The sequence below is a fragment of the Buteo buteo genome, chromosome 13, assembly GCF_964188355.1.
Source record: "Buteo buteo chromosome 13, bButBut1.hap1.1, whole genome shotgun sequence".
In the NCBI taxonomy this organism is placed as follows: Eukaryota; Metazoa; Chordata; class Aves; order Accipitriformes; family Accipitridae; genus Buteo; species Buteo buteo.
In genome coordinates, this window is record NC_134183.1 from 1,930,854 (window position 1) to 1,952,085 (window position 21,232).

The 21,232-nt window shown below is 49.7% G+C and overlaps 3 protein-coding genes across 7 annotated transcripts in view; 2 read left to right on the forward strand and 1 right to left on the reverse strand.

The window, feature by feature from the left end:
- Positions 1-45: 45 nt before the first annotated feature.
- Positions 46-10,592, forward strand: VCF1 (VCP nuclear cofactor family member 1). Of its 4 annotated transcripts, XM_075044213.1 has the most exons (5): positions 46-259; positions 1,917-2,013; positions 5,898-5,939; positions 6,212-6,274; positions 7,943-10,592. In XM_075044213.1, the coding sequence occupies exons 1-5, from the start codon at positions 213-215 to the stop codon at positions 8,183-8,185; spliced, it is 492 nt and encodes a 163-aa protein (XP_074900314.1). In that variant the 5' UTR covers positions 46-212; the 3' UTR covers positions 8,186-10,592. The 4 variants fall into 4 exon arrangements, with proteins under 4 accessions (XP_074900314.1, XP_074900312.1, XP_074900311.1 ...); XM_075044211.1 differs by lacking the exon at positions 6,212-6,274; XM_075044210.1 differs by lacking the exon at positions 5,898-5,939.
- Positions 9,217-18,543, reverse strand: COG1 (component of oligomeric golgi complex 1). 2 transcript variants are annotated; one of them, XM_075044205.1, is made up of 15 exons: positions 18,160-18,543; positions 17,825-18,069; positions 17,155-17,336; positions 16,608-16,778; positions 16,353-16,506; positions 15,236-15,446; positions 14,277-15,065; positions 13,818-13,964; positions 12,673-12,834; positions 12,236-12,363; positions 11,514-11,622; positions 10,935-11,044; positions 10,754-10,829; positions 10,330-10,369; positions 9,217-9,378 (listed from the first exon to the last, which is right to left on the reverse strand). In XM_075044205.1, the coding sequence occupies exons 1-14, from the start codon at positions 18,526-18,528 to the stop codon at positions 10,352-10,354; spliced, it is 2,871 nt and encodes a 956-aa protein (XP_074900306.1). In that variant the 5' UTR covers positions 18,529-18,543; the 3' UTR covers positions 9,217-9,378; positions 10,330-10,351. The 2 variants fall into 2 exon arrangements, with proteins under 2 accessions (XP_074900306.1, XP_074900305.1); XM_075044204.1 differs by lacking the exon at positions 10,330-10,369.
- Positions 15,999-21,232, forward strand: part of SLC39A11 (solute carrier family 39 member 11) — a 116,374-nt gene continuing 111,140 nt past the window's right edge. Inside the window, exon 1 of the mRNA XM_075044206.1 lies at positions 15,999-16,035. Coding sequence (XP_074900307.1) covers positions 16,027-16,035 — 9 coding nt within the window. The 5' untranslated portion in view covers positions 15,999-16,026. The remainder of the gene's footprint in view (positions 16,036-21,232) is intronic.

The window sequence follows — 21,232 nt, forward strand, 5'->3', positions numbered from 1 at the left end:
CGGCAGGCGTTGCGCATGCGCAGGAGGCGGAGGCGCCGGAAGCGGCGGTTGGAGCCGAGCGAGGCGGGCGCGGGGAAGGGAGGGAGGGGGGGAGAGAAGAGAGAGAAACGTCTTCTCCTCAGCGGTGGGCGACGGGCCGGGTTAGGCCGTACTGCGTCGCAGCCTCTCGCCTTGCTTCGTCCAGGCCTCGTAAAGCTCAGCCCAGCCCCGCCATGAGCTGCCGGCAACCGCTGCCGAGCGAACGGGGAGCGAGACAGAGGTGTGTGTGGGGGGCGAGGGGGAACGGGGCCTGAGGGGAGGTGGTGGTTGGGGAGGGTTTGGGGTGAGGGGTAGGGGCTCGGTCACTGCGGGGGACGGCCTCTCGGGCACCGGAGGGGAGGTTTTTGGAGTGGGGAGGAGGGGGAGGGGGGTGGCTTGAGGAAGAGGGGGGCGCGGAAAGGGGGGGAGCTGCGAAGGTGAGGGATGGGGGGGGGAAGAGGGGAGGAGCGGCCCCCTGATCTCTAGAAGGTGTTAAAAGGGGCTGGGAGAGTGGCGGCGGTGAATGTTAAAGGAGTCGCCGGGTTTGGGGGGGGAAGGTTGGCTGCGTTCGGGGCGTAGAGGAGGTGGGGGGGCCTCGCGGTGTGCTGGAGGGGCATTTCTCGGCTTGGTGGGGAAGGGGGAGGAGGTAGATCCTAGCTGGGTGGGGGAGAAACAGGAGGGACCGTGAAGTGTGTAAGAGCTGGGCTGTGAGTGCCCGGGGTTGTGAGGCGGCAGGGTAGGCCATGGGGGATGGAGGTGTTGAGTTTGTTGGTAGGCTGCAGGCGTTAAGAAAAGGAGGGATCTAGAGGCAATGCAAACGTGGAGCGAGGTGGGGAGGTCGCCTCTAAGAAGAGTGGCCCTGGGAGAGGGAGAAACCGGTGGACAACGGTTGAGAGTGCTGTGGGCATCCCAGGGATGGGAGAGCGAGGAGGCAGCTCCTGGTCTGTAGGCGTGGACCAAATACTGGCAGCTGAGTCTGCTGCAGAAGGTTGTCTGTAAGAAAAGATTTGGTTATAAATACCTCGCTTGAGTCCGTTTTGACTCATTTGAGTGTGTATTAATTTTTAGGCAGCAAAACAGCTCCATCCTATTTTTTGGATGGTGCCCAGCGTGCCGAGGTCCTGGTTTACCCGTAGCGCTTGTATGTTGGGATGAATCATTTGATATTAGTTTTAAAATTCTGGGGACGCTGAGAGATGTTGATTTGCAGGAATTCTAGGTTGCTGGTTTTGATCAGCTGCTGTGAAGCAGTGTTGATGTCATAAGAGTAATGGCAAATACATAGAAACAGGGAAGGATTTGTCTTCCATGAGGTGTTTTCTGACAAAACTTCCTTTCCGCGTGGAAATTAATGTTGTTCAGGAATGTGACTTGACTTCAAATGCTGTCAGAGTGGAGAGACTAAAGAAAGTCATCGTAGGCGCTAACTGCAGACTCGTGTAAGCAAGATGAACGTAATTCAGTATTTACTGAAAGTGTGGTCACTGCCACTCTTCCTGGGTGTTTTTCTCAGCCTGTCAGATGTTATTCAAAGTCACAGGCTTATTTTTAGACGTGCCTGAGTACTGAGAGCAGTTGCAAGGCTGAGAATTGTCAAACGAGTTTATTTAGAAAGATGCTCAGCACTGGTTTTAATGGTAGGTGTGAGTCCATGTCCCTTAAACTGATATGAAAACATTAGCCTGGCTACTTTGTGAGAAATGTGACAGTTTTTTCTCTGTAGAGAACAGCTAAAAAGAGAATGTGGAAGTCCACAGCACATCAGAGGTTTAGATACATCCTTTATTAATTTTCCCACTTTTTTTTTCTGTAGAGTTGCCTTTAGAGGACAAAACAGAAGGTATGTCAGTAAACTGATAATATTTTTTTTTTGTCCTTTCTCCCTGAACTTTCTTCAGGAAGAGGAGACGGAATGGCAATGAAGATGATGGTCATGTTCCCCAGACAAAACGTAGTACCAGGAATACTGTCCTGCAGGACTCCTGGGACACTGAGGTGAGAGCCTTCCTGGGCAAATTCAGTTTCCTTTAATGCTGAATTTAGATAACAGTTGGAATATTCTGTGAAATTTTATTCATGGAGAGTAGTTAATGAAAACACTTTTTTTTTCTTTGTGTATGAGGTCACGAGGCTTGACTCTGTTACATGCTTCAGAGATTGAAATCTGTAAAATGTGGTTTGGAAATCAGCATGTTTTCTAGTGAACCTGGTTATCTTTGGCCTGAATATTTCTGTTAATATCTTTCAAATACTGATGTGTAGCACCCAAGTGAAGATACAAGAAAAGCATCTGCTGCCACTTTTAGTTTTGCTATCTGAAACAGTGTAACATATCCAGAACTGAGGAAATGACTAGGGTGGATTACAAGTGTGTGTGGTCACTTTGCCTGGCCATCTACTCTTTCAACTTTGCATTTGCTTATAGTAATGTGGTTATTTGTGGTAGAAAGTCAAAAAGCATTCCAACTAGTGCGATACACAAAGTGCCTCTTGCAAACAGTAGCACTTATCTGATGTTTAAAAAATGCTCTGATAGATCTTGGCAGTTTAAGCAAGACTCGCTTGTTCACAGCTAAAACACTTGAACTCAAACTATTGGGTTTCTACTCATATTTGCCATGATCTTTTGCTGGATGTGGGATAAACTGTCTCTTCTTCTCTCATTGCTTGCATGACAGGTGTTCTAGGATAGTGCAGTTTGCTAGGTATGAGACTTCTTTTTTACAAAATGCTGATTTCCAAACTGCTGCCAGATTTCCTGAATTGTTGCCGGTATTAATCATCTGAAAATTCACTGTATGCATTTCTAATTAGCAATGTAGTTCTGTTGCAAAATATTCATGAAAAAGAGCACGCAGAGCAGAGGCTCCCTCCTGGTTTGTGTCCCTGGAAGTTAATGAAATGGATTTCTTTTAAGGTTTTTGAAATATCCTTTTTTTGTACAGCCCTCTCACTCCAAAGATTGGCTGTAGTGAGTAATTACGAACTATTGCAGTTATATTGAACTATTAACTCTACTTCGACTGCAGAAAATATTTAATGCTATGTAACTTTGAGCAACATATCTTTTGTCATATGGCAATGGCTTCAAATGTATATTTCCACTTAAAAAGATACAAAGCTCTGTATCTCACCGTTCCTTTTGTGAGGGAGGCTTTCTTTTAACCCATACACCTTTACAAGTAGCTAATGTCAGTGATACTGTATGGAAAATGCTCTAACAGCTGAGATGTTCATCATGAAGGAATTCGCTGTGATGAAAAATGTTCCTGGGTCCTGTATTATTGTTTTGCCAGAAGTAAGACTTGCTGGGATGAAGTCGTATTTGTATAACGGGTAGAACCATAAATAGTTGCTTGCCATCTGACACTGAATCACTTGTCCAACAGGTTAAACACCTCTTCGTTTGTAGAGTAGTTAATGGCTAAACGAGCTTTGTGGCGGGAGGAGGAAGAATTTAGTGTGGAACAAGGGATTGAAGTAGGAGTAATGAAATAAAGAATATCAGGAAAAACCTTAATGGTGAGTGGCAGAAGCACCTTTGCTTGTCATATAAACACTTGGCGTTTGACTGGGCAAAGCTGCTCAAAATGCAGAAATGGAAATAGTCTTGTAGTAGCCACACAAGAATGGATGACCTTAACTCTGTCCTTAATGGCTGTTTTGTTTGGGGTGCCTGCAAGTGAACAGCATGGGCATGAACTGCCTGCCCCGCCACCAGCGACTTCAGTGCAGAGTTCAATTGCTGAGGCTAACATTAAGACTCCTGCTTCATGCATGCACTTGCATTGTAAAAGTATGTTTTTAACACATTAAATCCTGATGTGCAGGCAAGGAGAATCTCTTACTGTTGACGCTGAAGTGGAGGAATGTGCCTGCTGGACGCAGTTTTACATAAATCAATGTTCCCTTTCTGAAGGGTAAAAAATTCACAATGTTGTCTACTGATGAACAGAACTTTTTTTTTTTTTTTTTTTTTTCTTGTTCTCTTGTAAGGTAGGATCACTGAATTGAGCATGCCCAGAAATTCAAGCTATGAGATTAAATCAGTATTATTCAAATGTTTCTTTAAGGACTTCCTGTGCCAAATGGAGACATTCTTCTGCTTATAGTGCACAAGTGCTTCCGATTGATGTCACTGAAATTCTTGGCCATTTGTAAAACTTTTATTTAGTTTCCTGATACTTTGCCATTTGCAAAGGCAGGTCTTGCTGATTAAAAATCCTCAGTAGCTTTAGGATGTTGAACTAGGGGAGGAAGTGTGTGTGTAGTAGCAATTTGTAACCTCAAAGAGTACATGAGGAGAGAATTGCTTTTCATCTGATGGCATACACACACCTGCTTTTTGTGAAACGTTAGCTAGAGTACTGATTCCTTTTGCCTTCCTTTGGTTGAAAGTTGACTGTTTTCTCTGTAAGAGTGGGGTTGACTTGAGAACATAACCTCAGTATGAAAATCAGGCAGTCATATTACTAAAACTGGATTTGGCTTTTGTCAGGATCTCTTTCCATTTTTTTGTCTTACTCTTCATAGCTGACAGCAATATGTGTAAGACGAAGGGAGATTTTTTTCTTAGTGGCAGTTCAAACGTGGGCTGTTCTGTGATGTTATCCCTCAGTCCCTCACTTTGAATCCTACTGCTCATGTGAGCTAGATTTGATGCAAAAGGCTATCACTGTTTTCTCCCACTGGATTGTTCTTTCATCCAGGGTAGACAGCATCCTTGACTCTGACTGACTCTTACAGGAGGGAAACTGAGATTCTCTTCAATCTCTGTCAGCACTGCTTCTTGGCAAATCACTATAACTATGTGCAATTCCTGCTCTTCTTGGAACAAACCACTCCCACAGTCCTGGGTGACAGCCACCCTGAGGATGACAGTCAACTTCTGCTCTGCAGTTCAGTCCATGAACAGGCACATGACAAAAATGCTAGACTAGAACTACAGCGAACGTTAAACATTAGCGAAGCAGAGCATTTGCTACCCTGTTTCCCTTCCTGTTCAGCCTGTCCTCCATTGACCAAGAGGTTAGCTGTGTTGTTTTTCCGGGTACTTGCTTATAAATTCAGCAAAAGCCCTTCCTACAGGAGTGTCATTGTTGGCCCGTATGTCAAGTCAGGCAAAGTTGTAGTGGATCCTCTGAGGGGCCTGGCTGCAAGCAGCCGCTCACAGGAATTACAAGAATCTGCAGTTGTGCTCTGCAACCTGGGGAATCGCCAATGAAAAGCCCTTTGCTCTGATTTTCCCTGGGAAGGAAGGGAGTCTGCAGTGTTCTGGCTAACTCTTTTCCTTCCTGAATAACTTCTGTAAAACCTAATTTCTTGTGGTTCCTCTTTGTTATTCTGACAGATGACAGGATTCCCCAGAGCTTAGAAATACCACTGTTTTGTTGGTGGAGATTGCTGACGCACAGCAGCAGTTGCTTCTCTCAAATCAAAGTGTTTGTCTAGCGTTGCAGCTATGCCACTCTACAGTATTACACTAGTGAGGAAGGGCTGGTCTTAAATTCTAACTAAAACCAGATAATGTCTCTGTTAAACTCATCTTGAATGATTCTGAGAGCAGCAGGGTCTGAATGGCTGTTTCTTAAGTTCCTGTCATGAGTGATTGAGATGCTACGTCACAGATCAGATTAAAACATTTAACGGGGCATTTGTTTGGAAGTTATTTAAAACTTCTGTAGCTACTCAGTGTGATGTTAAGAGGGGCTAATGACTCAGGTAAACCTTGAAGATGCCCTTTTGATACTTAAGAGTACTCATAAACTTTCATTGGGCTACTTTCCTTTGCCCTTTTGCTTAAAACTTTGTTTCATTGTGTAGATGACTGTCATTGCTGACATGATGACTTTAAGGATTCTTTTTTTGTCTAATTGTAGTCCAAATGCGTAACAGAATGTGCACCACAGCCTGGGGAAATGGTAGGTCTTTGACGTGATTTGGGCAATAAACGGGCTTCACGTGCTAGTGAATTTTTGCATTAGAGAAATGGAAATAAAGAGGGTCTGACAAACCAGATCTGTCAACAGCCTTAGATGTAGGAAGCACGTCCCAGGACACTGTCTCGGTTTTAAAAAAAATTAGACATGCATAAAATAATCATTACTAACAGCTCTGAAATGTTTGTTAAGATGTGAAACCTTAGCAGTAAGTAATACTAGGTTCTCATTTCGATTTTTACCTTGATTTTCAGAAGGTGGCTGTAACGAAAAACAGTAAGGAACACAGACTAAAAGGAAACAAAGTGTCCTGTGCGGTGGGTTTCTCTCCAAGGCTGCTGTGACTTGTTCGGCATAACGGCATTGCATTTCAATATTTGTGCTTCTATGCAAAAAGAGATGGTCTAGCAAGCACCATTTCGTGGCTCCTCTCTGTCCTTCTCTCTCCCTCTCTAGTGTTAGCAGCATTAGGAGGAGGAGCTGGTTGCTCATGTAGTTATATCTGCTGCTTCCTCAAGAATGACTTCACATGTGTTTTGTTGGTTTCTCCTTGCTAGCTGAACCTAACACACCAGCGTGGGTGCAGCCTCGGTGCCATAGTCTTGCTTGCTGTACTACAACAGAAAGAACCAAAGCATTTTTGGTGCTTAGCAAAACAAGGAAATTTATATGGTCGAATTGTCACAATCGATTGCAGAACCAGTGCCCTGGGGTTTCCAGTCAGCATTGAGATGTGGGCCACCTCAAATGTTCATACAGTGCCTTCCTGGGCCTTTCTCATTGACAGATATGTCGGGTGCAGTTTGCACCATTCTTCAGATTTACTCCAGTGAGGCCTTCTGGATGTGGTGCTGACTGTTAAATTACTGTGGACTTCTTTAAATTTGTGTTCCTCTGCTGTGGCCACCAAGCTTTGACTTCTGTGATTTTAGTTTAATACTTACAAAAATGTGGGGTGTGTTTTTTAGCTGCTGTCACACTGGCTGCTTTTGTGAATTTACTTCTTACGGGATAGCAGAGTAGCCATTCTCTGATTCTTAAGCACCTAAATATTTGCAGTGTTGTCCTGAACAGCGTATCACACACTAATGAAATATTTCAGCTCTAACTAATGGAACCTTTCATTAGCAGCCCTTGAAATGGTGTAAGCCAAACAGTTTTATGTCTTTGAAACACTGAAAACGATGGCTAATGCTCTTCCAGTCATTACCATGAAATGTGTTTATTCTAAATGCTGGGAAATGAGCCCTGTCCCCTATGCAAGCTAAATCATGAGTTCTCTTTTCTGCATGTGGAAGTCTTCGATGCCTGTCGCTCTTTCACTGTCATGTCAAGTAAATTGTTATGGAAAACTAACTACCAGTTAACATTGCCATCCCAGTACTTAACTGGGAGAAGTGTAGTTGTATGTATGTGAAAGTGTTCAAAGACTTAAAATGGGTATCATGTTGCATTTGTTTTTAACAGCGTGTTGCTTTGGATGCTTCAGATCTCATTTTAGAAAGATTGACTTGTAGGAAAATGCTTTGCATGGTGCTTACCTAAAATGTCTGCTAGAACAGAAGTGGTAAACTTTTCCTCATGCCCTGCCTGCCTTTACTGACACGTGCAGTTCAGTAGGAATGTTCTTTATTTTCCAATTCTCAGATAAATTCAGCAAACTTCACTAGTGCTAAAGTGGGTCATGGGGGCAGAGCTGGTGGGCCTAAAACCGAAAGATTGAAATCCAACATACTGGAGGTCAGTGAACCTCCGGGTGAAGGCTTGCTCATCCCTTCAGCTCTGTGACGCTTTTCATGTGTTGGCAATAACGGAAGCCGTGAATGCCAAGAAAGCACCTGGTGGATTTACGTTAGTCCATCAGGCTGAACGTGAGCCTGGAAGGGAGGGACTTGTCGTAAAGATGGTTTGTTTACCTGAGGTGTTTCATTATGGACAGGAGAGAAAACCGTGTGATTTTGCTGTTAACCTTCTCTTTGTCTCAGTCCTCCAGCAGCGATAGCGGCAGCAGCAGCAGCAGCTGTAGTAGCAGTAGCATCAACAGCCCTGACAGAGCGTGCGGTGCAGAAACCAGCCTAAACCCGATAATTGCAGGATCCAGTCCTGTCTCCTCTCAGTCCTTCCATGAGCAGTCTGCACTAAGCCAAGGTCCTTACTTCCACATCAACCAGATCCTGAAGGAGGCACACTTTCACAGCTTACAGAGCCGGGGACGCCTTCCTACATGATGAACCAGCAGTTCCCTGCCTTCTGTGAAGGGACAGCACTGTGTAGATTTGATATTTCAACATAAAAGTTTGTTAAAATGGAATTGCACAAAACGCCTGTTGCCTTTTCAGTCTATATTTGAAATAACAGGTTAACAGGAAATTGTTTACTTGTGGTTTGCTGCACTATTGCAATGCAAAAGGGGCTTTGAAGCAATTTTTATAGGATTCTTTTTGGGGTGGTTATAAAGTACGTGTCAAGAGGAGACTGAGGAATCCACATCTGTGTTATAGGATTGCAAAATGTCCAATTCCAATCAACTGCCTAATCTGTTTGTTAGCAATTTGTTGCTTTATGTAAAGTTCTCAAAACGTTCATCTTCAGTTTTATAAGTCTTTTTTAATTTCAATAAACTAGTAAAAAATTTATTTGGCAACATAATTTATTTGAGCATTTAGAGTTAGTAAGACAGTAAGGAATAGGTGCAGTCACTGGAATCCCTTAGGACTGCCCCAGTGGCGAACTTTCCACCCAGCTCGGTGTGCGATGAGCCCTATCTCGCTTGATCTTTACTGCTGCAGTATTGAAAACAAAATGTGAAATGAGAACCAGGAAAGCTTAGGCAGCTGTAGCTGAAATGTCAGGTGCCTGCTGGGTTCACTTAGAGAGCAGAGTCATGGTGCCTATGGAGAAAAGTACAGAGTAGCCTGGGGAGGGGCTTTTGGAGGAGAGAGGTTTTATGTTGCTCCACTACCCATTTCTAGCTGTGAAATGTTTTGTTTTCTGCTACAGTGTGTAGTTGTTTCTGTTTTTTTTTTCTTTAATTTGACTGTAAGGTTAACAACTTCTAAGGAATAGGAGGTGAAAGAGTAGCTACACCTCTGTTCCAGCAACCAGATGGCAAGGACAATCCTGACCTGGGCCTGGTTCAAGTGGCGTACTATGATCTGGACTTCTATGAAAGGACTTCTCTTCTGCCAATACTAGCAGAGGTGTCACCGCTCCCTGCCAAGGGGAGAGAGCGATCTCAGTGAAGATGAATACACAGACAACTTTTTTATGTTTTATTGCATCACTTGGTCATGCCAGAAAGCCATCCCAGCTTGAAGAGAGAAGGTGCAGCTGTGTCCTCCTCCTCGGTTACAAGCTGCCTGAACAGAGCGCCAGGGCGCGATGCCTCGTCTTCTGCTCTTGTGACTGCAGGAGCTGGAACCTGTTAGTTTTTAAAAACAAAAGTGTCAGTAACTATTACAGCATACCTTTGACTTACTCCATACCCTCATCGATAGTAGCTGCAAGGAGGCATAGACTACAGCAGAACAGCTCTTCCCAACCAACTTGAGCTTGAACCACAACCTAAGCGGTGTCACTCCTGGTGGTTAGTGACAAGCAGACAGAGGCAGTTCTGAGTAGCAGAAGCACAGCACCTTGCTGCTGTTGGCAACAGGTAACTTTTCAAATGTCATTCAATGCTCAAAAAAAAAAAATAATCATTCTGAACTGTAGGGAAGGGGCTGTTGCTCTGAGAGCAAGAGGATGCCAGCATAGTAGAAGTACAGCTGTTGCCCTTGCAGAGAGCTGTTCTTGAGTAACTATGGACTTTTAACCTCTCTAGAACTGTTCTAGCATAAACTAAGGAGCAAGCATCTGTCAGGGATTCCGAGAAGTGGGGCTAGCGCAGAACATACATGTGCCACAACAGCAGGTGAGGGAAGTGGTAGGAACGAGCCAAACATCACTGCATACTTCTACACTCTACTACAGCTGAGATGTAAGAGGTAAAGAATACCTTTACTGTGAATTTTTGGGCTTTTAAACAGCCCTTATGCTACGTCTGGTCCTTAATGCTTCTGAGTAACAGAGAACAAGAGTTGCAGAGTAAACATTAGCATCTCAAGTAACACTCTCTGTTCTAATAAAGCCAGACATTTACTCTTCTGTCACAGTTGAAAAGACACCACCACAGGAAGCAGATTATTAATTACTGCTTCCTGTCACAGTGAGGTATTCCTTAGCTCTCTCAATCCTCAGCACAGAGAACTCCATCTAAGCAGATGTTTAAACTGGGGGAAACTTAGCAACATAATAGTGTCTAGTGATAAACAGGACAACACAGAGCCTTTGCAAGAGAAGCAAGCCACTCTGTTCACGCAGGCTTAAATACCCAAGCCAGGCTTCGTCAGGAGTTAAAGGTCAGCATCGCACTGGAAAGGAGTTCAAATAATTAGCTAGTATCCTTCAATGTTTCCTGCAGCTGTCTTTTAATGAATTGTCTTCTATGCATTGATCTCAAAATGCCTCACCCGTGTAAGTCTTCACTGCATTTTTGTGGTGGTTATTGCCTATGTTTTACCACAGAGCAGTGGGCCCCAAAAATACAGGGGCCACCAGGTGGGGTTTTTTTGAGGGTCAAGGGGAAATCCAAACCATCTCATGCTGTGTTGCCGTAATGGTTCTCTCATTTTACCGAAAATAAAAATCAGGTTAAATATTAACTGTTTGGCTACTTTCTTCTTTCCCCGCAAGCTCTAAGTCTTGGTGGGAGAATGAGTACTGGCAAAAAGTGAGTATGGCTCAGTTTTACCAACCTGAACTCTTTCTGTGCTCCTGGTAGCAGACTTGCTCTTTCGTGAGCTTGACATACTCAGTGGCAGAAGTCCAAATCTTAAGAGATGGAAGAAAGAAATGTGGCCGGTCACAGGGAAGCAGCAATTCTAGACCCACTTCCCAAACAGACATGAGAATGCATGGAAGACCTGAGCACCTTACCTGATCTGGCTGGATGCTAACGGCAAAATGTTGTGGAGCTCCTGGGAGCTCAGAGCACCACTCCTGCTCGTGTACTGGTTCTCTGTCCCGGTCAGCAAGCCGAAGAGAACCTGGAAGACACAAAGGAGCTGTTTGTATTTGGAGGCAGCTGCAGACCTCACCACACAGTACGTCGCTGGTGAGTCTACTGGCACACCAATTGTGATTGGTTTTAAGTTTGATCATGAAGTATCTCCCTTCCCCCTCTAACTCTTCCTTTTAATTGGCACTGCTCGTTATGTTACCACAGTTGAGTTCTAGGCCTGTTTCAGCACTACTTAACCCAATTAGCATTGCACAGGCTCCACTGAATCCTGTTAGATAAAGTTCAGCCAACTCTATGCATGATTATGTGCTGTGCAGCCAGCTCAGCAAGCTCCTCTTATCTTCAGCTGGCATTAAATACTCTTCCCATTTCTAAGTAAGTGCCAGTAGTTATCTTTAGGCATTAAGCAGTTTATAAAGCCACCCCAGCTGCCCTTCAAAATGTGTTTTGCAGCCCTGCTTCCTGATCCATCCCTTCCTTTTCTTTGAACTTACGGAGGTTCGCTGAACCAGGCGATTAAGGTTGCTGTTCAAGTGTGGAGTAAAAACGTCCAAGTCAAATGGATCTATGTGTCCCTCCAGGAAGTCGGTCACCTTCTCAATCCTACAAGCAGAGCAGAGGAGTGCTGTCAGGGGTTACATCCTAGCAACAGCTGCTGATGCCAACAGGGCAGTTTCACTGGTCCCTCTGAAACGCTGAGGGAATTGCCCCTAAGAGGTGACTGAGCAAAATGGGTATTACTCAGCAGAAGAGTAGCTGCCTAAATGGTTTCCAGCTATGACACAACCTACAACATCTGCTATTGCAGAGGAACCTTCTCCCTGTGGTACATCTCAGAGAGAGATGCCTCAGTTCTCAAGACTGGAGCATACACAAGGTTTTAACTCTTGGGTGGAAGCTTAACTGTTCTCTCCAGGGGTGTCCTCTGAGGGTATCGCTGCCGCCATATGGACACATTGTGTATGCAAGCAGGGGGGGACTAGCCTGCTGTCTCCGAGCTCTCAGCCGCAGAATCCCACCCCTCCTGTATTTTGAGGATGAGCTTAAATGTCAGTGAAGATATCAGAGCTTAGAGTCTGCACTACCCTTCTCCTGTGAGGCCCGAAGGCACCACTCTTGCAGGCATCCTCCTGACAGCCAGTAAGGCCATTGATGTAAACCATTTTAGAGCCCCACAAACTACTGCTGGTATCTGAACCCCAGAACTGCACCGCACCCAGAGTCATGCTTGATCCTGCTGGTTTTTCCTTCCTCGCTCTTTGCCGTCAAGATGATGCTCAGGTACCGCAGATCGTAGAGTAACTGCAGAGCTCTGTTCTGCGTCATGGGGAAGGTGCCTGCTTTCTGCAAATAGGACAGTCAGGAACAGGGCTCTTCACTCACTGAGAGGGCTGCCAAAGGACTGCTTCAGGGGAAATGTTTAAAAACACCAGCACCAAGAAACAACCAATGTACCTGAACCATTCTGAGCATGCAATCTGGTGTCTGATCCCTTTTTGCCTCATTTTTGGGGAGGCAGGGGAAGAATGTACTCACCCTTTCCAATTCCCACAGGCAGACATTTTCTGTTCCAAGGGACAGGAGCGTATGCATCACCACATGCCCAGCGACCCTCCCGTCCCATGCCAGTTGGAGCGAGGGCTACTCACGTACCTTCTCCTGCTTCTCTTCCATGAGCTTTTCATAGGCAGCAAGCACTTCTACCATGCAGGTCCTCAGCAGCTCCTGCAAGGTGACTTTTGGAAGAGTGTGACCACCGACCCGGTTCACCTCTTGGCACAGGCTGAAAAGGAGGCACTGGACGTACCAGGATGGCTGTTTAAGAAAACAGTGTTATTTTCATGTGGTCTGTAAGCTACATTAGTTTTATCAGCGGCACAACATCACCTCAGTTCTCATGATGTGAGCTTCCTAATTCCTCAGCAACTACAAAGCTCTGCTGCTGAGACCTACCTGCCCCCATAGCATGGCTCAAGTATCTCACAAGTTTTTATTTACTGACACACCAGACTTCTGATTATAGCAGTCATCAAAGTCTCAAAAGTACTTTTACCAGAGGTATTCACCTGAGTGTAGTCAGAACAGAATTGCTTGTTGTGCCTCTTCTGTTCACCACTGACCCTGCTCTGACCACCCACTACCTGCGCTTGTTATTTTACTCCCTTGCTCTTCTCCTGGGCCTCCCAGCTATCTTGAGCTCTCGTCTGGCTGCTTCTTCCTTCAGAATCAGTAAAATTCACCTTGTAAAGTTCACTACAAATGACTATTGCCCTGTCCAGCCCCTCCCATACTGTGCAAACACAAAACTCGCTCTTGCCCTGGCCCTCCTCTCCCTCCATGCGATCACCACCTGCTTTGTCACCGTGTCATTCCTGCACCACCACCACCACACCTACGGAAAGCTGCAAGCCATGGTTCTCTTAGGCTCTGCAAGTCTCACTGTTGCAGCCCTGTCCTTCAGTGCATCCAGTTTCCATAAAATCTCTCTCCTGGAGGCCTCTGTGTATAAACCAGGCGTAAGTCCCTCCTTTGGCTCAGTTTTACAGGATCTGGGCCAATGTTGTTCATTTGAATATACACCAGCAACTATCTAATTTCCTTCCTCTGACCTCTGTCCTTAAGAGGTGAGTATCTCAAAGAGCAAATGAGGACACCAGAGAGCGTTTGCCCTCTGCTCATAACATCAAGCAAACTCCACAGCAGATCAGCACCATTTGTCAAAGCGGCGGTTTTGGAAACCAGTGCTTTTCTCCTCCCAGCAGACCGTTTCTCTGTGTTTACCGAGAGGACATTTCTACCTGCACAGGCAGCCGGATCTTTGATGTTACGCTGTTTCCAGACTCTGTTTCCTCCTGAATTTCAATTTCATCCCAGTTGGTGGCTGTGGCCAAGACAGCGCCAGCTGTGTCAAGCAGCAACGTGTGGGTAAAGCACTGAACCAAACCCTAGAGCGCAAACCACAAAAGCACCCCGTCACAGGATAGACAGCTCTAACAGGAGTACCACAGGATGGGCAGGCTGCTCCTGCCTGCGGAGAGACCGACCTCCCGCATCCCCCCGCTCCTCCCAAAGTGAATCTTATGGAGACCATCCCACTGGATGCCACCACCTCCTCTCCCTGCAGGCTGACTGAGCAGCATGGCAGCAGTGCAGCGAGGTCTCAGCAGCCAGCTAAGGAACAGCAGTGCTGACCGCAGGGAACTGAGTGAGCGAAACCCACGCAGGAAGCAGCTGTGACAAGAGAAACAGCTCCTTACTTTGGTGATGGCTGAGCTCCAGATCTGGTAAGCAAACAGGCTCTGCTGCAGGAGCTCTGCCTTCACCCCCTGCCACTTGGCCTGCACAGGGGTCACTTCCTGGGCTTTCCCCTTCCCCAGCTTCTTGGTGGAGCGGGTTTCCTTCAGCGCCGTTTCTGTGCTGCCTGACTGGCCCAGGATACACTGCTTCAGGTGAGGGCAGAGCTCGGTCAGGGACTGGCAGAGTCTCGCCATGAAGAGGACAGCGTTGAGTCTGGCATCGCTGGGAGTGTCCGCTTGCCCCCCCAGCAGGCTCTGGGCACTCTGGAGCTCTTCGTGCACGCAGCCCAGTACATGGTGGATGCAGGTGACGCAGCGGTCGCGCAGCAGCCCCTCCACTGTGCCAGCGTCAGCGTAGCGGTCGAAGGCAGAGCGTGGCTGCACCGCGGGAGCGGCGTCCTTGGCGGCCGAGGAGTCTGCGGGAAGGTAGGACAGGAGGTCATCCAACCTGGCTTTCAGTTTTGAGTCCAGAGCCGAGCAGAAGCTCTGCACACACGGCGTGAGCGCCTGGGCCTTCATGGACAGGCCACTTTTGGCAAACTGGCCACGGTTTGCTACGTTGACCCAAGCGGCATCGGAAGGCAGGTCGCCGGAGCTCTCTGACCACAGGAACAGGGCCACATTGTGTTCAAACTGTATGTGCTTGCTCAGGGCAGAGGTGCTGGATTTGACTTCAAGTTCCTGCAAGGCTAAGGTGAGAAGCTGTTTGGAGCTGCTTGAAATGGAGTCAAACCCTTCTTTGGTCAGTGTCTGGAACAGAACCAGGAGAAAAAAATAAAGCACCTTTTACGCGTGCCTCCTGCCACCTAGCCCTTAAAATACACACTTAGCGCTGCTAACAGGCACCAGTGGACTGTTTGAGACAGCAAGAGGGGGCACAGAGAAAGGCTCTCCATGAATTGCTGTGGCAGAGCACCCACCTCTAGCCTGTCCAGGAACAGCTGCTGCAGCAGGTCCTCCCAGAAGGAAGCAGGCTTGTCCAAAAGGCGACGGCACACCGCCTCCCAGTTCTGGCTTATGGACTCGCTCGTGAGCAGCTCCCACACTGCGTCACGAATCCCTGCGAGGCCTTTCATGCTTTTCACATAGACGAGCAGATTGCTGACCCCGGCCCTGATGTCGTCACTGCACCTGAAGGCAACATTTCACTTCAGTCTGACTTGCTCAGACACAGCCCCGGGGAAGGCAGGAGAGAACATCAGCTACATCAAGATGGGGGAATTCTTAACCTGTTGGGAAGAGGCTTTGCCTGCAGAATCACCTGTGGGGCTGAGGGTACCTCTGCCTCTTAGCAAGGCAGCTGCACCCTGGATCCCACACTGGGGCCCTGCAGGAAAGCCACATGCCCACTGGCAGGAACCCTGGGCTTCGGTGGGTGTCAAAACTGGGAGCACAGTGCCCCAGGAAAAGCCAGGAGGCAGGGAGGGCAGGTGCGGACTCTGGGAAGGGTTGCTGGGGAAATATCCCATGGCCAGCAAGCACACCATGGGGGGCTGCAGCTGATGGCAGGGACCAGCTGGCTCCATCAGATAATGACACAGGACTGACAAGGCTGTTAAGGGGTGGGCAGGGCTGCTGGGCTGTCCCCATCCACAGGGCAAGGCATAGTGGGATGGGGTGGAGCTGACAACTCTATAAAGGGGGTCTGGCTACCCCCACACAGTCCAGGGAAGGGCAGCGAGGAGAAAGGAGGTGCTGGATCAAGAGGCAAATGAGCCAGGTAAGGGATTTTCTTCTCATTTACTCTGTGGTTGTTTGCTGGTGGTTACGGCAGTGTAAAGCAGCTCTAGACAATTATCTTTTTGCAGCCCAGCTGTCAGAGTGTTACAGCCTGGCTGTTAGGATGGTGCTATGCTGCCTCTAGCTGTTTAACTGCTGGGGAGAGGGGATGCTAGGCAAGAAGGCAGCAGAACGCGCAGCCTGGCCGGCGTGAGCGAGAAAGTGAGTGAGCTTGGATTTGCTTTGTGCTGCTGCCTTGGCACAGAGGCCATGTAGTGTCTAGGAGAGTCCTGCATAGGGGGACGCTGTCACACTCACATGGCGATCCACTTCTGCAGTGTGTCTCTGAGGTAGTCCTGGCTGATGGGGTGTGCCAGGGTCCGCAGGGTTGGCTGGAACTCCACCACGGATTCCGGGAGGTACCTGAACCAGCTACTCAGCTTCACCTCCTCCTCCAGAACCCCACCTCTCCCTACAAGCACATGGTCAGAAGATCAGCCCAGCACACGGGTATCCTCCTGCCTGCAAACCTGGACAGGCAGAGGCCTAATGCAGAGCTGCCTGGGTGCTCACCTGCTGGGTGCTGGCCTGTGGTACTCTCCAGGGTCGAGAAGAGCAAGCCGCAGGGCAGAGCTGGATCTGGTGGCATCCCTTCAGGCACGGTGTAGAAGAGAGCATGAGCCTGGTACAGGGTAGTGGTCAGCAGCTCCATCAGTGAACACACCTGAGCTTTTATACCTGCACCTGTAGAGAAATGCCTTTCAGCCAAGGCAGCCCCTTCAACAGAGATGCCAGCAGCCCTGTGTTTCAAGGGCTGCAGTTCTAGTGAAATCTTCCAGGGAAGGGCTGGAGGGCAAAGGACTCAGCCCCACGCACCACCTGCTTCCCCGTTACAGGTGGGTTGGCTTAAGCCCTTGAGCACCGTTAACTTTTGTGGCACTTTGCCAAAACACTGCCAGTAGTGTCAGCCACACTACTGCAGTAGCATGACATGGCTGTGTCACTGCCATTGTGAGCGTTATGGGACTAGCCCACCTGCTCTTCTGTGGGCCAAGAGGGAGACAAAGCAAAGAGGGGGCGTTACCCTGACTTTAAGAAGGAGGCAGCCCATTGTACTGACCGTGGTGTGGCTGGTTGAGAAGCTGCTGAATGGCCAGCTTCCTAGCCAGAAGGAAGTCAGCAAGGGCCTGGCGCGGAGAGCTGTCCTCCAGGAGCATGATGGCACACAGGGCTTCTGCCACTGCCTGGTCCGACACGGTCTGGCTCTTCAGCAGGGACTTGCTCTCCTGCAGGATGGTGGATCTGGCAAGGGAACGAGGCGGACAGTCACCAGTCTCGATGCTTGCCCAAGATGTTCAGGTGTGGTTACATGACAACCCACCAAGCGAAGATGTTATTTTCCCCAGGCAGAAGTGGGACTATCGGGGTGTTACGGGACTGCGTGCGGCATTCTTGCCCCACGGCTGGCACAGGGCAGGGTGGCCGGCAGCGAGAGCCCCGGCACAGCAGCAGGGTCTCGGGTCATAGGCTTATGGAACAGTTTGGGTTGGAAGGGACCTTAAAGATCATCTAGTTCCAACCTCCCTGCCATGGGCAGAGACCCCTCCTGCTAGACCAGGTTGCTCAAACCCCCATCCAACCTGCCCTTGAACACTTCCAGGGATGGAACATCCACCACTTCCCTGGGCAACCTCTTCCAGCCTCCCACCGCCTTCCTCGTACAACATTTTTTTTGCTTCCCAGCGGCCCACCGAACAACCAGCCAAGCCGTAGCCCCCACGCCGGCCCACCTGAGGTGGTTGGCGGCGGCCACTTGCCGCAGGAGGATGGGGAAACGGGCGAGGACCGGGCTGCTGCGGGCACGGGCCACATCCAGCTGGAGCTGGCGACGGAGATGACCGCCGAGCAGGTGGAGCCGGGCGGCGGGCAGATACCGGCCGGCTTCCACGGCACCCCACACCTTCTCGGGGACGTCCAGCAGCAGCTTCAGCTGCGCTGCCGCTCGGTAGAAGTTCTCCTGAGCCGGCGGTCGAGCCTGGAAGAGGAATAGTGGGAAAGAAGGGATCATGGCGGGGGGCTCCGGGGCCGACCCCCCCCCACCGCAGCCCCTCGTCGTTCCCCTCACCGGCGTCGCGGGACAGGGCCGGGCCGCACCGCCTCGTTGCAGGCCCCGTACGGCGCCCAGGAGGCTCTCGGCGCTGAGACGCATCTCGGCAATAGTGTCGGCCGCTTCGATAAGGTCGCGATACCGCTCGCCCACCATCTGCCGCAATTCTTCCCGTTTCTGTTCGATACCGGCCCTCAACCGCCGCTCGACCGCCCGCAGCTCGGCCGCCGTGTGAGCTTCGAAAAGCGATTCGGCCTCCGCTCCCCGCACCGCCATGATCGCCCCGGCCCGCAAGCGGGACGGGGCGGATGCGGACGCCGCCGCCATCTTGGCGACGGGAAGGGGCGGGCGCTTCCGGGCTGGCGCCTTGGGGCGGGGCGCCGCCATCTTGGGGTAGGGCAGAGCCGCGCCCTGGCGCCGTTGCCATAGCGACGCGGCCCGGGACGGCGGCGGGGAAGAAAACACCGATTTTTTTTTTTTTTTTTCTCTTTTGGTCCTTTTTTTTCCGAGGAAATGGGCCCGTCCCCGCGTCCTGCGGGTGCCGCTCTCGCTCCACACACCCCGCGAGGCCCCTCTGGAGGCGGTAGGTTGCGGCCTACCTGCCTCAAGTGGAGCGGGCCGCGGTCTTGCCTCAGCCCCCGGGGAGCGGGGCCGGGGCGGAGGTGGGGAGGCTCTCGCTGAGCCCCCGCGTCCTTTCTCCGGCGGCTCTGCCCTCAGAAGGGACCACCCGGTGCACCCCCCGAGAGCCCGGCAGCGCTAGAGGGAGACAACGGGACGGCGGAGGATGGCGGGGCCCGAGGCGGGGGAGCTGCGGGGGGGGGGGCGGCTGAGCCCCTGGTTCTCCTCTTGACAGGTCTTTTTGCTTTAGGAGGGCTGTCTTCAAACTGGAGGGGGGGCGAGGCTGCAGCTGGGGGTGTGCTGAGGTGTCCCCTCCACCAGCCCCACTCTGCGCACCAAGATTTCCCCCCAAAATGCTTTACAGCAAAACGCTGCTGGCCCTGTCTGATGTGGTTTTAATTAAAAAAAAAAAGTGCTCCTCTTGTGCAGGTTTGGCGAAATCGTGCCGAGTGAAGGTGTGTCTGTGGGGGGCACAGCTGGAATGCACCCACTGGAAACAAAAAGGCCCCTCTGGGTAGTGTTTTATTTCTCCCTCTCTTCTGTATGTAGCTCCAACTTGCAATACCTACGCTTTCCATCATCTCGCGTATTTTCAGCCTGCGGAGGCAGAATGAAATCAGCGCGCTTGGATTATTTGTTTGCAAAATCTTCCCTGGGCAGTTACTGCCTTTCTCGTATCAGCCTTCGTGTAAAGACTTAATATTTTTTCTGATGGAAACCCAGAGCCATCTCTCTGCGCACTACTTGTGTGTACATATATATAGATCTGACCAGAAGAACTACCCGGAGCCAACATACCTGTTTAGCACCTAATGCTGACTCAGCCAGCTACAATGCAGTGTAGCAACAAGCGTGGTAATTGCTTTCTTACAAATGCTTGTTCCCAGAGGAAAATCCTGCCCCAGCTATCTGCTGCTCCCCTGCGAGAGGCAGATCTCCAAGGGCATGGCTGCCTGCGGGGCTGCTTGCCTCCGCTGGGCAGGAGAGCATCCAGCTCCACGGGAGATGCTGGTGTAACCAGAGCGTGTGGTCTTGGGGGAGAGGCTGTTGAGGCTTTGCTGGTAGAGGTTGTATTCAAATCCTATAAAACCCTGTTTGTGTTGCAAATTGGGTTGGGGGGGAGAAGGAAAACATCATAGGTGTTTTGGAGTGAAGGGGTTTATTTGCATGGAAAGTGTTGATGGCAAAGCTGGCCTGTGCAGCTGGTCAGAGCCGAACTTTCGGTTTATAGCAGAGCCAGTTTCTTTACATCAGTGTGTTTCCCCCGTAATGTACCTCTTCTCTAAGCACCCACTCCCGCTGCTGGTCTCTCCAGCTGATTAAACCTCCAGCAATGGCACCTGACATGCCCTGATCTCATCAAAACCTGCCTGGAGGTGTTGCCATCTTGGGAAGAGAAGCTTCTCCTGTCCAGCTGTTCAGACTGAGTTTCTGTGACCCCTTGTACTTGAAGAGCAATTTGTGGTTGTGCTTCATCTGTGACCCATCTAGTTTAGGGGTTGACGCTGGCACAGATGTACCTGTACCTCAGTGCCCCAAGTCTGTGCTGACTGGGGAGTGATTTTGTGGGGTTTTTGGGTAAACGCAGCTTTCCTGCTGCATGGACCCTCTGAAACTGAGACCATCCCGCCAGTGAAGAACCGGGTGTGTTGCTCACCAACGGGGAGATGGATGCAGGGAGATGGATGTGACAAAGAACTGTTTTTTCGGAGAGGGACTGAGTGCGAGTTGTCTCTTGGTGGGACTCCAGGGTCGGTGCCTCTTCTCCTCCCGGGGAAGAATCCAAGCCTGGGTTATATCCCACTGCTCCCACCCAACTCCGACACACGCACACAGAGTCAGAAACTGTAGGAAAACTCTTTTACTTCCCTCCCACCCCATCCACAACTCCCTCCCCATAGCATAGACCGTGGCAGTCGGGAGCCTTCGCTGCAGGAAGGCTTAGTTCCACACCGAGACACCGAGAAACAATTGCTACGGAGGAAAGCAAAACTTAAAGCAGAGAAACGCTCTCTGGCGTGTTCCAGTCACAATGTGTCATACACCAGACCCACGCACACTATACAGAGCACAGCTATAGATACAGAGGAGTGTATGTACAGGAGGTGGGCAGTGTGGTACAGTGCTGCTGGTGGGGAGGGGGAAGACCCCTGGATCGCTACAGCCCCCGGCTTGGTAGGGAAGGACTCTTGTGTTTAGTAGAGGCTAAAGCTCGCCTTCCCTTGCCCTGCAGAAGTCACCTGTCAATGTGGGAGCAGCCTCCATGGTCCCTCCTGGCTTGTGCATGGTGCCACCAGCCCCATGGCACACGGGGAGGGTGAGGGGGACCCAAGGGACCCCCGAGGGGCTGGCTCCAACTTGCTCCTGCGTGCACAGGGAGGGGCTGCTCCAGCAGCCACAGCAAAACAGGGGCTGCAGAGTGTCTCTACAGTGTCAGTATAATAAAACCTTTTGCTGGCACATCCAGTATATA